Below are 18011 nucleotides of genomic sequence, written 5' to 3'. Positions count from 1 at the left end.
ACTTGAAGTTTCTCTCAGGTTCATCATAAATATGATACACATTTATTTAAAAAGCTTTATACCCAAGTCTATACAAACTGAAAAGGAAAACTTCCTGTGTTGGTGAGTATACTACATGTTCACCAAACTCTTCATTTTCCCCCTAGGATCACAAAGAGACTACATTCCTTCCCTCTATGGCAGTTGGGTTGGGCTTCAATACCTGTCCAGAGTTGTGGCTATTAGACTATGGCCAGTAGTGATGTCTATTAGAACTGGCTCTTAAAACCATCCACATGAATTTCAATCCTCCCTCTTCTTTAGACAGCCAGATGTAGTCAATGCACTATACAACTTCAAGGCCCAAGAATTTGTTTGATACATAGGTTGAGTTGCTTAATCACTGCTAGGACTTTCCTTCTCTTGGCCACTTGATTGGCATTTGACAGTTTGGGCATTTGAAGTTTGAAACTCTGAGATTTAAGGGTTGTTTATAGCGTGAACATTACATTAAGTCGTTACTTGAACCCCACTCCCAACAACATATCAGCTGAGAGATGCTATTCATTTTGTGTAATGTTTCATTCTAACTTTAATGCATGTATAAATGTGAATTTACAAATACAGTTATATGTATATGACTAATACTATATATTATGTGACACTAAGGCCAGTAAAATACTTCATTCTCCAAATTATAAATGATGTTTTAGATTGGCATTTTAACTTAAATCAGAAGATGAAAATTAAGCTTAAAATCAGAAAATTCTAATAAACAATATGCATAGAAATAAAGAGGAACATATAAATTAAAAAATAATTCTCTCCACATTAATTGCCCAAGTAAAAAACAGCAAAACGTATGAAAAAGGAATTTCCTGTTCTTGATAAGAATATATGAAATGGGGACTTCCCCAGTGAACCAGTAATTTTCTGCTTCTCGTCAGAAATAGACATATATAAGAAGAAACCTCTAAAACTTTCCTGAAGAAACAGAAAAGGCAAGGAAGAAATGTTTGAGGTATTTTAACTGGGTTTTATTATAGATAAAGTGATCTGCTACCTGTTTTCTTGAAGAAATTTCCTACCCGAAGGATTTACAAGGAAATTAAACACACCCTTATTGCCAGTACAATGGAAAGGTCTTTTTTAAAAGGAGCATTTTCACTCTACAACCTTACTGCGGTATCTTTAGCAAATTCTCTCTCCTCTAATTCAGGGCGGGGCATTCTGCTCCTCATCACAGCTGGGGGGCGGAGCCTTCTCTGAACAGCTTGGCAGGCAGCTCTGCCTGCCCAGTCTTGGAAGAGGAGCTGCATTTCACCAAGCTGCAGCTGACAAGAAGCTTCAAGGTAATGTCTGTCTGAAATTTATTTTCTAGTGACTTTTCAGGGCCCTGGAGTAAAGAGACAAAAACAGGTTTTGGAGTGGCAGGAAGGAACGATGTGTGGTTTTGTGAGAATCATTTCCATTTTGAAGGAATTAATCCTCTGGAATTTTTCTACCTCCCAAGGCTTTATAAGTCCACAGTGGGAAAGGGGGTGATCAGATTACGGGCTCTAAATTAAGGCTTCACTGCAGCATGGCTGTTCATGATAATTTATTGCCTTGGAATTCCATGTTTATATTGCCAGGCATTGTGTTCTTTTTTTTAAAGTTTTAAACATTATTGATTTGCACAAAATTATGAACTGATACAAGTAATTGACAGCATGAGGAATTACTTCTATAAATTGATATGTGGATCGAGTGTGTGTCACATGGAGAAGAGATCAAAGATAGTTGAGTGAAGAAACTGCACAGTGTACATGTACCTATATGTGTGATTAGAAAAAAATCTAGACGAAATTAACCCCTCTGTCAGCATCCAGCGTTTCTGGCTAATCAGATTGCCATTTTAATATTATTCTAATCTGTTGCAACATCTTTCAGAGTAGAATCCCTCATGATCATCCTTACAATCAGAAGAAAATGCAGCTGAAACAACATACACATTTTTGTTTCCAACACATATACACTTACAAGCATACATGTATACACACACATACATACACATACACACATATACACATTCATGCTCCTGTGTCTCTTGTCTCTTGCCTTTTATTAGCAGTGGAAAATTTCCTCGACCCAAGCAAATGGGTAGGCTGGTTATCTGTTTTGACTATAGCCCTGTGTGTCCTCTGTGCAGTGTGTCATTTCAGTCATCAGAAGGAGCCAAATATTTGTATCACATAAGTTTATGAGTGAGATGGAGTATTTGGTTTGTTTTTTGTTCTGTAAGCAACTGAAAAAATATTATATAGTATATCCATACTATGGAATATTGTATATTTAGTGATAGAAACATGAACCTTTTCATACAGTGATCTAAAGTCTGAGAAATAGCATAAGATAAATAGAATAGCACATATTACATTCTCTTCTTTCAGAATATATATTTATGCTAGTTTAATATAGGTAAATATATAATATTAATGTATAATATATTTGATTAATAATGTATCTAGTCAAATCTGAAAAACATATTTACCAAACTACAAATGGAATCATTTGTATGGTTGGGGAGACAAGGTTGACTTTATTATTCTCATTTTTAAAAAAATATCACTTTAGCATGGGCTGATGTCCTATACCTATAATTCTTGGTACTAAGGAGGCTGGGAGACTGGGATCTGAGAATCTCAGTTCAAAGCCAGCCCATACAGGACATTCTATCTCCAATTAACCACCTAAAAGCCAGAAGTAGAGCTGTGACTCAAAGTGATAAAGTGAAAGCTTTGAGCAGAGAAGCTCAGGGACAGCTCTCAGGCCCTGATTTCAAAGCCCTAGGACTGGCACACACACACACACACACACACACACACACACACACACACACACACACACACACACACACACACACACACAAAGCATCACTTTATTTGTTCTTTGATATCTTCACAGAATTTTCAGGTAAATGTTGAGAAGCTGTGGGATATCTCAGTTAAAATAACTTATGAAATCATGTGAGGCTGAGTGCTGGTATCTTATGCCTGTAATTCAAGCTGTTCTGGATGCTGAGAACTGGTTATCACAGTTCAAAGGTAGCCCCAGGCAGGAAAGTCTGTAAGACTCATCTCTAATTGATCACCAAAAAGCCAGAAGTGTAGCAATGGCTCAAGTGATAGATTACCAGCCTTGAGTGAAAAAGCCAAGGGAGATCACAAGCCTTGAATTCAAGCCAAAGTACTGGAAAAAACTAAAATCATGAACAAAAAGCCATGTAGAAAACATTTAGGACTGTGTTTAAGCCATTTCCTTGAATGGTTCACTGAAGAACAATCATTCAAAGATAGATAGATAGATATATAAATAGATAGATACATAGATACATAGATAGATACATAGATAGATAGATACATAGATAGATAGATAGATAGATAGATAGATAGATAGATAGATAGATAGAGATTAGAAAGATATAGTGATATATATTATATATACCTATACATATATATATCATTTACATTTCTACAAAATATGTATAGTGGTTATGTATAGTTGTGCTTCCTTTTGTATATTTTGGGTAGCTTTTCAATTTAAATAAGCTTCTTAATGTTTTCCTAATCACATTTTGGCTGATGATATGAGCTTGTTATAATCTCATACCATAAAATCCTTTAAATCTAAAATAAGGAATTGTAAAAACCTGAAAGGACTCTGGGTGGCTAATGTAGTTTCTATCCTTCTCCCATAAGACCGATCTTTTAGTGATTAAGGTCCTGTGTATTCATAATGAGCAGGCTGTAGCTCCAGATGTAGCCACAAGATGGCACCTGCCAGATAGCCAAAATCTCTGGGCAATCTTTTTTTTTTTTTTTTTTTTTTTTTTTTTGGCAGTGGGGAGGGGGGAGGCTGTGGGGCCTGAACTATGGGCCTGGGCACAGTCACTCAGCTCTTCAGTTCAAAGCTAGGGTTCTACCACTTGAGCCACAGTGCCACTTTCAGCTTTTTCTGTTTCTGTGGTGCTGAGGAATCAAACCCAGGGCCTCATGCATGCGAGACAAGCATTCTACCACCGAGCCACTTTCCAAGCCCCTGGGCAATTATTTTTTAATGATGTAGATCAATAAAGCAGTGAAATAATTTTGTATTAATAGATTATGAGACTGCATATACTATAATTGTGAGCCCATTAAAAAATTTGGAAATGTAAGGAATAAAGACATCCACATTGATGACTGAGGTGAGGATTCAAATAGAAAATTTATCAAATGACTCATACTAAATACAAGGTAATTGTTACTTCCTTCTCTCCAATTGCCCACTATTCTCAGAGATGACTTCATCATGATCTCAAAAAATATAATAGTGTCCCAAAGAGCATTTCACAGTATTAGAAGATGAGGGAAAATAAGCATGGGATTTCATCTCACCCCTGTTTTAGAATGACATTCCTGGTAGAATATTGGTATGGAAATTTTGTTCTTACTTCTTCCATGTTATTGATCCCATGTCTTTGTTTTAGACAGCTTAGGTAAATATCTCAGGTGCACGTGACTTGGGCAATTTGTGTGTGGTGTCAGGTGAATCCCTGTGAGGCAGTGCAGCCACTGAAGTGCCCCTCAGGGTGAAGGCTCTGTTGGACTAGCACGTAGAGTGAAAATCAAGGCAGTTCTCATCCACATGACAGAGGATAAGACTTTCTTCATTTCATAAAGAGGTAAACATTTAAAACAGTATGAGATGTTAGAGAATAATTTCTTTTGCTACAGCTTTGGAATAGTAACATTTTAAATTTAACACTAACTTAAAATTATTCACTTGAGAATTTGGGGTGCAATTATTTTTAACCCCCATTTTGTAGCCAAATGTTTGTAATTAAAAGTCATAATACCTAGTTTTAAGAAAATTAATGTTTTAAATATTATAAAGAAATACGAGACTTTTCACATGTCTACCTAAAGTTCAAAACAATGGCTCTGCTCTAAAATTCTCGATAAGTACACTATCCAATATGTGATCATAGCAGTCTTTCTCAATTATGCTTTTTATGAGGCCACTTATTTTTGAATGGGTCAAGGATATACATATCCCATTGTTTTTTGTCTGCTTGCTTTTTGGAAGAATAACAAAGCACATACAGCCTAAAAGTTATAAAGCTGTGGTTAGCTAGCACTCAACTTTTCAATGAGATCTTCATGAAAACATAACATTAGAATAATTAACCTTGCTCAAAATACACAATTTTTGAATCTCAGAGATTCTCAAGATGGAGCCCAGAAATTAAAGAAGTCCATCAGAAAAGTCCTCCATATGATTCTGACACCTGCTAAGTTTGGAGTTCCACAGGTATAACAGTAGGGACAGAAAAATATCAACCTATCTAATAACCAATTCCCTGACATGTTACCATGAGCTCTCTCTTCTCTGCTGATATGTATATGCTCCTTCCTTAATAAGACTATAAGTTCTTAAATTTGAAGAACTATAAAACAATTTTCCAGTTTCTTTATCTTCTTATGTTATTCTGTATTTGGTCTTTGTTCTTACTGAGTGTTGTCTTTTAGTTTATCTCTTTATGTGTTAATACTTGGTAGTATTATACCTTGACAAAATGATTTGGTTTCGTTTATTGATACTTTTCCTTTCCCTTGTTTTATTATTTTCTAGAATTATCCTATTCAAACGTGCTCAACATCTTGGAAAAATTGTAATTGAAGAGAAGAGGCCCCATAAGTCATACACCGTTGGTGGTCCAGCCTCAAAAGAGACATTTGTAAGACTGGTGTTTTGGGTAGTATTTGTGTTGGTAGAGGCAAAAACAGTCAGCCACCCCAACTTCTGATAGTAGCTACCTGGTATACAAATCTAAATCACAATGAATGCCGAGTATGTCCTCTGCAATTGGAAAGAGCAGATATGGCCAGCAAAAGTTTTGTCCAGATCTGAGATTTCATCAGATGGTAAGAGAAAAAGCACATTTGCACTAGAAGTCCAAATCCTTTCACTAGATGAAAAAGTTACAGTGGATAGCACAGAAACAAAGATCCTAAGTGAATCTGCAATTGAAGTTATCATTTCTTCCCTAACAATAGAGTCAGAGGTCAGTGTTCCACCTAGGGAGGAAACAGCTTATGAAAGATCCCTAAAAATGGCACTGGATATCCTGAATGAAAGAGCAAATTTGAATCAGGAAGGTATTTTGAATGAACAGGAGACCTCTACACTGTCTGAGAATGTACTGCAAGAGCTGTCTGAGTCCCCCCCTCATAAAAAGTTTCGGCAGCATGAAGGAGACTCTGTGAATTATCTTGAAGAAAGTGAAGGCCCAGCAACGCTGGTAGCACCTACAGAAAATGATGACTTCCTGTCTGATGATAAATCACAGGTGAACACAGCTATTGAAGATGAAATGGAAACAAAGCCATCACCAAACTTCTGTTGGAATGAAACTTATGCTTCATTTTCAGATGATGAAAAAGAAGACAAGAAAAAGATTGATATCACAGCAATTATGTCCACAATCAAAGAGGAGAATGTAGATATTAAAGATGAAAAGTTCGTTCCATTTTTGTCAGATGACTTTGTGGTACCCAAAGCCTTGAAAGAAGAGGAGTCAGATAGCTCCCCAGAGGACCAAGCTGTTTCCTCTCAGTGCTCTAACATTGCAGAGAATATTGATGATCCTGAAGAGGGTCCCTCAAATCCAAATCCAAGCTCAGATGCCAGCCAGAATCAGCCTCCTGTGGAAACAGACATGGAGGCTGAGCCATCTTGTTCTACTACTTCAGGGGAATATCAGGTTTCACTTAGTGCCTCTAACTCTGTCCTGGATTATTCACTTTTGAGGAATGAGGAAGGAAGTCTTCAAAGACTAGATTTTGAACTTGAGGGTGAAGCTTCAGCTTCAGCCAGCTCACTGAGTGTGCAGCATGTTAGAACTCTTGCATTAGAGGACACTGACGAAGAAGAAGAGCTTCCACGCTTAGTTCTTGATTACAAGCCATGTGCATTTGAAACTGGGATCATTGTCTGGTTTAAATATCAAAAATACCCATTTTGGCCAGCAGTAGTGAAAAGTATCAGGCGAAAGGAGAGGAAAGCAAGTGTGATTTTTGTTGAGGCAGACATGAGCTCTGAAAAGAAAGGAATTAGAGTGCCTTTCAGAAGATTAAAAAAATATGACTGTAAAGAGAAGCAAGCACTAGTGGATAAAGCCAGGGAGGAGTACAGGGAGAGCATTGATTGGTGCATTTCACTGATTTGTGACTACAGAGTTAGAATAGGGTGTGGCTCTTTCGTAGGTTCTTTCCTTGAGTATTTTGCTGCTGACATCAGTTATCCCGTTCGGAAAGAAATCAAGCGAGACACCTTCAGAAATTTATTTCCAAAACTGTACAATGACGATAGTGGGGAACAAATGAGTGTGACTTCCCCAGCCAAGAGATTAGCCTATCAGAAAATTCTTCCTGACCGAATGAAGTCTGCTCGGGACCGAGCCAATAAGAACCTTGTGGACTTTATTGTGAATGCAAAGGGAACAGAAGACCATCTTCTGGCCATCTTAAAAGGCAAAAAAAGGTCCAGATGGCTGAATTCATTTTTGCATGCCAAGAGGTTCATGCCATGTATTGAAACATACTTTGAAGATGAAGATCAGTTGGATGAGGTGGTGAAATACCTACAAGAAATATACAAGCAAATAGACCAAAGAATGCGCACTCGGATAAAAGATGACAAGATTAAATTTGTCCTAGAAGTTCTTCTGCCAGAAGCAATTATTTGCTCTATTTCTGCTGTTGACGGGTTAGATTATGAAGCAGCTGAAGCAAAGTATCTGAAAGGACCAGCTCTAGGCTGTAGAGAAAGAGAATTGTTTGATTCAAAAATTCTCTTTGAAAAGAGACGGAAGCCATTACCTAGTACTGGAACTCAGTAACTAATGCAAGAGTTGAAATTATCACTGGGAGCTTTCATAGATCATAGTTTAAAAAAATCACATCTCTCAAACATGGGAATATTTTCTGAAAATGGGAAATGGGGGGATTTGGCTAATGTGTTCAGTTTAGGGAAAGGATAGTCTAGATTTCTCAGTTTGCCATGCTAAAAATTTTTTTTGCACTTCTTCAAAGCCAATTTTGCCAATATACATCAGCAGTTTTACTTTCACATACATTTTTCAATTCATAATTCCTAAATGACTTTATAGTAAAGTACTGTTTATTTTGTAACATTTCTATATCTTTGCTGTATAGTTAGATACACTGTGCACAATCATTTGAATATTAAAATTGCACTGGTAATAGATATTAAGCAAGATAACTAGGAAAGAAGATTAGAAGAAATGGCAATTATATTTTTTGCTCCAGTTTTATAAAGGGCTTAGTTTTCTCTTAAGATAGCCAAATTATTTTTCCTGCCATGCCTATTTATTTTTTGAAAAATTATATCTCTGAGACATAGAACCAAAGATAGATAAGCTTTGCTATATCTTGTACCTAACAATAGTTACTTTTGCAGGAAAACAATCTAGAGCTCTAAAACAAGTGGCTTATCTGCATGTTGTCTGTGTGTCTTTGAATACAATTTCTGTATGCAGAAAAAATAATCTGGGCAGGCTTGAAAAGACTTGTTCATTCAATACTTCCTTAAAATTCCATTTTGAAGAGTGTCTAGCTTTCAGTTGTTGAGCAGTTTCTTAAAACAGTCTCCTATGTTCATAACTAATAGTGAGTGGCTCTTCACATAGCTGTTTGATAACATATAGAAGGCAGCTAGAGTTACTATATGCACACATTAGCCACTCGATAGTCCCGACTTACTGCTGACCAACACAATCTCCTTTCATATAAGCTGTGGAATAAGCAAACATTATGTTATAAATTTTATCTCCATATGTAGTCATTGCCTCAACTTAGTTTTGGCATGTGGATATTCCTAGAATAATTCCAATTAACTCTAGTAAGATCAGTGACAGCTGGTAAATCATTCCAAATAACTCAAAGAGGGTGGATTCAACAGAATCTGATAATTTGGGAATGGGTCAGTAAAGTCACTTGATGTGGAAAAAAGTGCTAAAACTAAACATGAGCTTGTTACATGTTTTAAAAGTGAATTAGCTTTTCTAAAATTTTATCTCACAAAAAAATCTTATTTTAAGTAAGAATGAACAATTTATCAACTTCAGCTTCTCATTGTGTATATGTAGCCATACTTGAATAATTGTTCTACTTAGCCAATGGCATTTTGAAATTGACAAGTAACCATTACTCTAGGGTTCTTCTATGTAGATACATGACTACTTGTTGGTGTAAAATCTGCAGTTTCATATTTGTTTTGTTATATTTATCTAATTTGGTGAAGGGAAGGGAAATAAAATGCTGAAATAAGGACACAGGATGACCCATTGTAACAATGAGACAAGACACTATTTTGGAAATGAACTTTACAACTTTGGTGGGAAGGAATGAGGACGGTGGGAAGGAAAGGGATAGTAAGAGAAAAACAAAGGAGGGGTTAACAATGCTCGACAAGAAATGTACTCTTTACCTTACTCAAGTAATGGTGACCCCTCTGTACAGCATCTTTACAATAAAAAACATCATATCCTTCATCTTGATACACACTACAGACCAGATTCTGCAGCAGCATAATGATGTTTGTGAAAATTAAAATGTGTACATGCATATATATGTACACAATTTGTTTACGATGTTTGCTTGTTGTAGTTGCCATGATTTTAATGCTTGTCATGTCACTTTTAAATAAAAAAAACTCACTGTCATAATAGACTTTGTATTATTATTTTCAAAGAAATATTTCAGACTTTGATAAGCTGCAGAGCCCACAAAACTGTCTCTTGATCCTGTTGGAGACCCACCAATGGTCCTCAGGTGTCCAGCCTCTAGAAATACATAAACCTTCCTTGTGGCCCTGAAAAGTATCACATGACAGACCTTCACCAAACCATATGAGCACTGAATTCCCCAGGGATACATACTGTATTCCTGCTATAATATTGTATCCTTCTTATCCCAGTATAGTACCTCATTTGGTATTCTCAATGGGCTTTTAGTGTGTGTGTGTGTGTGTGTGTGTGTGTGTGTGTGTGTGTGTGTGTGTGTGTGTGTGTATGTGTGTGTGTGTGTGTGTGTGTGTGTGTGTGTGTGTGTGTGTGTGTGTGTGTGTGTGTGTGTGTGTGTATCCTGGGGCTTGAACTCAAGGCCTGGGTGATGTCCTGAGCTTTTGTGCTCAAGTTTAAAACACTTAAGCCACAGCTCCACTTCCTGCTTTCTGGTGGTTAACTGGAGGTAAGAGTCTCATAGACTTTGCTGCTTTAAACCATGATCCTCAGATCTCAGTAGTAGGATCTTAAGAGTAGGATCACAGGTGTGAGCCACTGGTACCCGGCTTTAATATGTTTTATTAGTTCCTTTATTGATTTATAGAATTAGGAGTCAGGAAAGCCAAGTGTATGTAGAATAACTTTGTGAGGCTAGATTGTAAGTGCCATAGAAAGGAGATGCTACTCCTGTAACCTAGGTGAAAATGTCATTCGAAAAGGACTAATGTACTACATCATTACAGTGAGAAATATTTAGCAACCTGGTAGATTGACTTTATTTGAAAACAAGGGCCCAAGATTTTCTCTTAGTTGTGAGTTTCTGGATGCCTGGTGTGGGATAAAGAATGGTTACCTGAACCCTCTTGAGATGTCATTTATTTTGTGGCATATGTTACAATGAGGGAGGAAAGCATGCCACAGACATAGATGCATTCCTTGAATAGGTCATTGAGTATCACTTGGCATGTATACGAAGATGAACTTGGCTTCCAACTCAGTGTACACTCATATAATTTCCAGCCTAAATAGTTGTTAAGCCAGGTTAAAGATTATCCCAAGCAGGAACGATTGCTGAAGAGAAAGCCTAACTTGTCATCCACACTAATTGAATTATGGAGACCGACCCACATCTCCTCTAGTTATAGACTGCTGACCATCAGACTTTGATTCTATTTGGTGCACAGGGCTGTACATATTTAGAGGTTTCTATATGTACAGATTGATAATGCTGATAAGGAAAGTAGAACTCTGAGGCCTGGAATAGTAATGAATGTGCGAATCTTGAATACCTAAATTCTCCTGGATATGGCTCCCTAAACCCATGCTGTTGAGGAACAGGGTCTCTATCCCTGAAGACAAGATAGTAACCTACATTTGTTATTTTTGTCGATCGTGGGGCTTGAACTCTGGGCTTGGGCGCTGTCCCTGCACTCTTCAGCTCAAGGCGAGCGCTTTACCACTTCAGCCACAGCACCACTTCCAGTTTTCCAGTGGTTTATTAGACATAAGAGTCTCACACTTTCCTGCCAGGGCTGGCTGTGAACCACGATCCTCAGCTCTCAGCCTCCTGAGTAGCTAGGATTACAGGCATGAGCCACCGGTGCCACCGGCACCCGGCTAGTAACCTCCTTCAAAGCAGCTGTGTCAAAAGACATCCAGCATTTATATTTTTTGTCTTCAACTAAAGGATAAGGCATCATTGCAGTTCAGCAAACAAGATGCAGTATTTAAATAAGTGAGAATGCTGTTCAGAAGGAAATAAAGGAACTGGATAACATGTACTAGAATGGACTGGGACATACTCTGTCTTCATTTTTCTAAATTGGGGAGGGGAAGGGAGATAACAAAATGATGAAATAAGAATACAGGATGACCCATTGTAACAATTAGATGTACAAGACAGTATGTTGAAAATGAACTTTACAACTTTCAGGCAGGGTGGGGGCATGTGAGAAGGGATGGTAGGGGAAAAACAAAGGAAGGGGTAACAATGCTTGATAGGAAATGTACTCATTGCCTTTCTCATGTAACTGTAACCCCTCTGTACAGTATCTTTACAATAAAAATATACTTTTAAAAAAAAGAACTATCAATTATACACTGCACATTACTGCAGTAGATCTCCAAGTCTCAGGATAGTCTCAGAGCTATTGCTATAATATATCCAAATACCATTAATACCCATTAAGTAAATTCAAAACACCATTAAAACCCAAAAAGGTCTATTAAAGAGGAGATGGTTGGGGTTGGCATAGATGGCAGGGGTCAATGATAGAAAGTATGACACTGATCAAGATGCATTATATGCATAAATTAACACAAAACTCCTTTGTAGAACTATTTAAAGATAATAAAAAAGATTAAAATTAAAGTTGATTTCAATACCACAAACATAATCCAGAAGGTTTTGAGAAAATCTACAACATGTAAACTAATAATATGGTAAGTGCTATCCTGCCTATATGGAATTAAACTTGAAAACTCATTGCTTTTTGGTGGACATCTTGTATTTCCAGCTAGCAAGCAAGTGAAGTTCAGGAGGATCACCAGCGCATGCAAAAAGTTAGTGAAATCTCCCTCCCCATATCCACAAATTAGGCATAGTAGTGCATACTCTTTTTTTCCAGTCCTGGGCTTGAACTCAGGGTCTGGGCATTGTCCCTGAACCTCTTTGTGTTCAAGGCTAGCACTCTACCAGTTAAGCCACCGCGCCACTTCCAGCCTTTTCTGTTCATCTGGTAATGAGGAATTGAACCCAGGGCTTCATGCATGCTAGACAAGCATTCTACCACTAAGCCATATTACCAGTCCCAGTAGTGCATACTCTTAACCTACACCCCCCCCCCATCTGTATACAAGGTGTAGGTAAGAGTATCATGGTCTTAGGCAAGTCCAAGGGACTTCATAACCCTAGCCAAAAAAATCAAAAGGACGGGGTGTGAGACTCCAATGGTAGAATGCTACTCTCCCTAAAACTTTAATGGCCAACATAAACCCATTAAGTAAAATACATAATATATATAAAATAAAACATATGTATAATGTGCAATACTTGTATATTTTATACTGTTTAACCAGATACTACAATTTATTTTTCATGCATACCAGAATGTACATAAACTTACATAAAGCATATAACTCACAGAATTATTAAATACATATGCTTATTTTCTGTGTGAATATACAGTTCACCTTATTAATATTACACAAGACATAAAGTTCTGCATCACATATGGCATATTAACTCAAGTCAATTCTTGCCAACATTCTTCTCACCTCCCAGCAGTCTCTTAACCTTCTGACATGTGTGAAAACACCCTTCTTAGGAAGGGTCCTTTTTTGCTTTGAACCCACAACACTTGGAGATTTCTCTATTGAAATTATACCTGACATCTGGCTCTTACTCCAGGGATATTGACCTAAAATCATCTACTCATTCCTTTATATGACATCTTGATGTAGTCATAACTAATCAGCTCATGATCACACATAATTGTGATGTCATTTATTTTGTATTTTTTTAATTTAATTTAATTTTATTTGTAAACATACTGTACAGAGGGGTTACAATTACATGGGCAGGATAATGCGTACATTTCTTACCAAGCATTGCACCTTCCTCCTTTGGTTTACCCTTCACATCCCTTCCCAGCCTCCCCCCTCCCCCCCAATCCCAATCCTTCTCCTTCCCCCCTTTTCCCTTCCCCCCCCCCCCGCACCGACGTTGTAAAGCTCATTTTGGACATGACAACTTGTACTTTAACTTCGGGGAGATGCTGGAAACCATCATAGCAATTGAGACTCAAATGCAATTACTTTGTAGCTGAGCTCTAATTGAATAATTCTCAATCATATATAAACCACGAAATGTAAATTCATTCATGATTGATGGACAAAGCACTTATTTGAGAAAGCCTCTACATGTGCATACACAGGACATGTGTATATGTACATGCACACATGTACACAACATGCCACATGTGCTCACCTGTTACATGCATGATTAACCTTACCTTTCCATCTTATTTCCTCAAATCTTGACAAACCTATCGAACTATAAATATTACACCACTAATTGAGAATAATTCTATAACTACCAAATTTAATTATTATAGAATTATACCAAATTAAAGTATTAGCATCTATTAGTTATACAAAGGAATTTCATTGTGATAGTTCCAATATAATGTATAGTTCCAATATAATGTATTTTGATCAAATCCACCCTCTCTGTTACACTTATCTACGCCCCCTGCCCTTTTGTGCTAGTCCTGGGGCTTGAACTCTGGGCCTGTTGTCTGTCCTGGAATTTTTGTGTACAAGGATATTGACTTCTGGCTTTTTAGTGGTTAATGGGAGATAACAGTATCTAGGACTTTCGTGCCTGGTCTGGATTTAAAAAGCAATCCTCAGATTTCACCTCCTGAGTAGATAGCACTACAAATGAGAGCCACCAGTGCCTGGCTCTTTCCCCCATCTTTAAGACAATTTCTAGCTGGGTTTCATTATTGTGTGTATGAGCTAACAAGTTCAGCTTCTATTTGAGTTTCCATACATAGTTAATATAGGTAAATAATGGCACTGAAAATGTCTGTAAGGTTTTATAATTTCATCAACTATACATGCTTGATGTTGGCCTTTTTTTAAAAAATGGTAATATATATATATTTTTTTAATTGTGAAAATACCATACAGAGGGGTTACAATTACATAGGCAAGGTAATGAGTACATTTCTTATCAAACATTGTTGCCTCTTCCTTTGATTTCCCTTCCTATCCCTTCCCATTCCATCTCCCCCTTCCTCCCCCCCCCCCGGTTATACCATGGGGGAGAGACATAAAAAGCAACAAAGAAATCATCTTATGAATATGTTAGAAACAATCACAAGAAAGAAAAAAAATATTTGAATCCTTATCTTGGGGTTCATTTTGCCTAACATCAACTTATCTGACCGTTTCTGCCTGTCTCAGATATACAATTGTTATTGCAAATAAGGGAAACCATAGGGCCTATGTTTCTTTGGGCCTGGCTTACTTCACTTTAGATAATTTTTTCCAAGCCTTTCCATTTCCTAACAAATGGGGCAATGTCATTCTTTCTGATGGAAGCATAGAATTCCATTGTGTATATATACCACATTTTCTTGATCCATTCATCTACTGAGGGGCATCTGGGTTGGTTCCATATCTTAGCTATGGTAAATAATGTTGCAACAAACATAGTTGTGTTGGTAGCTTTAATATGGTCTTGTTTGTGATCATTTGGGTAAATGCCCAGCAGTGGGATTTCTGGGTCAAAGGGAAGCTATACGTGGAGTCTTTTGAGGAACCTCCATACTACTTTCCAAAGTGGTTGAACATGTTTACACTCCCACCAACAATGCAGTAGGGTTCCCTTCTGTCCACATCCCCTCCAGCATCTGTTGTTATTAGTGTTCTTGATTATAGCAATTCTAACTGGGGTGAGGTGGTATCTCAATATTGTTTAGATTTGCATTTCTTTTATGGCTATTTTTATGAGCATTTCTTCATGTGTCTATTGGCCATCCTTCTTTCCTCTTCAGAGAAGTTTCTCTTTAAGTCTTTAGCCCACTTATTTATTGGTCAGTTATTTCTTTGAGGATTTGTTCTTGGAGGATTTAATTTTTTGAGTTCCAGGTATATTTTAGATATGAGACCCTTGTCTGTTGTATGGCTAGTGAAGATCTTCTCCCAATCCATGGGTTTTCTATTGTTCTTGCTGGCTATGTCCTTTGCCATGCAGAAGCTCTGCAACTTCATGCAATCCCATTTGTCCAACCTTTCTTTCATTTGTTGTGTTTCTGGGTCTCTATTAAGAAAATTTTGTCCTGTGTCAAGGAGACCTAGGGTTTCTCATATTCAGTCCTGTAATGTTTTCAGGGTGTCTGCTTTGACTTCGAGGTCTTTGATCCATTTGGAGTTGATTCTGGTGCAGGGTGACATATAAGGATCTAGTTTTAGTTTTCTACATGCGATTAACCATTTTTTCCAGCACCATTTACTGAAGAGGCTGTCTTTCTTCCATTCTATTTTTTTAGCTTCCTTATCAAAGATTAGATGGCTATAGGTCTGTGGGTTCATTTCTAGGTTTTCAATTCTATTCCATTGGTCCTGAGGTCTGTTCTTGTGCCACTACTGAGCTGTTTTGATTACTATGGCTTTGTAGTAGAGTTTGAAATTTGGTATTGAGATTCCTCCACCAGTGTTCTTTCTGTTAAGGAATGTTTTTGCTATTTGGGGTCTTTTATTGTTCCATATGAATTTTTGGATTGCCTCTTGTATTTCCTTGAAAAATGAGGTTGGAATATTGATAGGTATCACATTGAATTTGTAGATAGCCTTGGGCAGTGTTGCCATTTTCACGATGTTGATCCTTCCAATCCAGGAGCATCTGAGGTTTTTCCACTTTCTAAGTTCTCTCTTGATTTCCTTTTTCTTTTTGCATGTTTGGGAAGTTCTCTGCTAGGATCCTGTTAAACGAATTTCCTAGACCACTAACTTCTGTCTCTAGGTGCTCCTCTATATCCATTATCCTCACATTAGGTCTTCTGATGGTGTCTTCCAAATGTTGAATAGATCTATTATATTCTTGGATTTGTCTTGGATTGTTGGATGTTCTTTCTCTATAATATCTAGGCTGTCTTCAGTCCCCAAGATTCGATCTTCTTCATGGTCTAACCTACTGTCAAGACTTTCTACTTTGTTTTTTATTTCTTTTCCTTCTAATTGGTTGACTTTGATGGCTTCAAACTCTTAGTTGGAGCTTTGTTTTAGATCTTGTATGAACTTCTTTACTTCCTTAATTTGGTGTTCAGTGTTTATTCTCAAATCACTTAGTTGATTGGTTATGGTTTCCTTGGACTCCCATTCCTACTGTCGGGCTCCATTCAGCATTCCCTTTGTGGTCTCCCTGAATTCTTTCAGCTGTCTGTATATGGATTCCATGAATGCTCTATTGATCTTTGCCATTCTCATCCCACAGTAGCAATTCCTGTATTACTCTGATTAGTTTCCTCACGTTTGTGCAATTCCTGTATTTCTCTTTGGCTGTTCTCAGCCTGCTCAGGCAATTCCTTTATTTCTCTTTGACTGTTTTCAACCTGCTCACACAATTGCTGTATCAATCTTTAAGTAGCTTCTTCACGCTCACGAGATTTCTGTATTAATCTTTGGTTTGCCTCTTCTCTCTCGCTCACACTGAGTCCTTTGCAGGTTTTCAATCTCTTCATTCACCATGTTTACCAGCAGTGTTTGTAGAGCTTTTTGGGAACTCCCCTCTGGATTATTCATTAACTGTTCTGTCCCCTGATTATCATGGGTGGGAGTTGAGATACCCGGACTTGCCATTTTTCTTGTGTTTTTCCGGCTTGTTCTGCCCATTTGGTATGAAAGTAACACCAATTTTGTGCTAGAACACTATTTTAAGGCTAGCATCAACCAAAGTCCTGTAGTTGCACAGTCAAAATGGCTGCAGATACAATCTAGTTCAACAGATACAATCTATTCAACATCAAACAACTATGGATTAATGGTCTAAGAACAGCAACAAAGGATTTGGCAAACTAGAAATTATTAGGTTAGGAAGAAATGTGAGGAAAAATATGATTAGAGGTATGTAGAGAGGTAAAAAGAGAGTGAATTTAACCAAGTCCTAATCTCAGAGAGGGAAATGGATTGGACAGAATGATAGGAGAGAGATTAAAAAAAAAAGAATGGAAAAACAAAAATTTAAATTTAAAAAGTGAAACACTTAAAAATTATGTAACTATAAAGAAGTGATATTGAGAGAAGAAAAGGATAGGATGAGCAGAAGGAGGGGATGGAAAGGAGACATGAAAAACTAAAAATAAAAATTCTTAAAATTAGTTACTTGAAAATTATATAGGTATAAAGATATAATACTGCTATTAAAGAAGTTAAGCCTAAAAGGTTGTGAATTAAGTAATACATTTCTGGATTAAGTATGTACACAATGGGAGAGAAGATCTAATAATCCACAACAGGTATATATCTAGGGATGAGCAGAACAGCAATTAAGTCACATAAAAAAGAAAGAAAAAGAAAAAAAAATAAAAGAATAAAAAAAAATTAAAAAGGACCAAAAGATCAAAAGAGATTTTTTAAAAAGCACACACACACACACACACACACACACACACACACACACACACCCCTAAAATAA

The 18011-nt window shown here is 37.1% G+C and overlaps 1 protein-coding gene across 7 annotated transcripts in view; it reads left to right on the top strand.

Annotated features, from left to right (window-relative positions):
* Window positions 1-9741, top strand: part of Pwwp3b (PWWP domain containing 3B) — a 36710-nt gene extending 26969 nt beyond the window's left edge. For 5 of the 7 annotated variants that reach the window (XM_070039982.1, XM_070039986.1, XM_070039985.1 and 2 more), the window contains 3 exons: window positions 1199-1331; window positions 4490-4684; window positions 5635-9741. In XM_070039982.1, the coding sequence (XP_069896083.1) occupies window positions 5843-7903 (2061 nt within the window). In that variant the 5' untranslated portion in view covers window positions 1199-1331; window positions 4490-4684; window positions 5635-5842 and the 3' untranslated portion in view covers window positions 7904-9741. The remainder of the gene's footprint in view (window positions 1-1198; window positions 1332-4489; window positions 4685-5634) is intronic. The other 2 variants (XM_070039983.1, XM_070039988.1) reach the window with 2 other exon arrangements.
* The last annotated feature ends 8270 nt before the right edge of the window (window positions 9742-18011 follow it).

The sequence above is a fragment of the Dipodomys merriami genome, unplaced genomic scaffold, assembly GCF_024711535.1.
Source record: "Dipodomys merriami isolate MVZ:Mamm:240054 unplaced genomic scaffold, mDipMer1.0.p SCAF_3, whole genome shotgun sequence".
Classification (NCBI taxonomy): Eukaryota; Metazoa; Chordata; class Mammalia; order Rodentia; family Heteromyidae; genus Dipodomys; species Dipodomys merriami.
The sequence above is the reverse complement of the archived record's forward strand: the minus strand, read 5'-3'. Positions and strand labels throughout refer to the sequence as shown.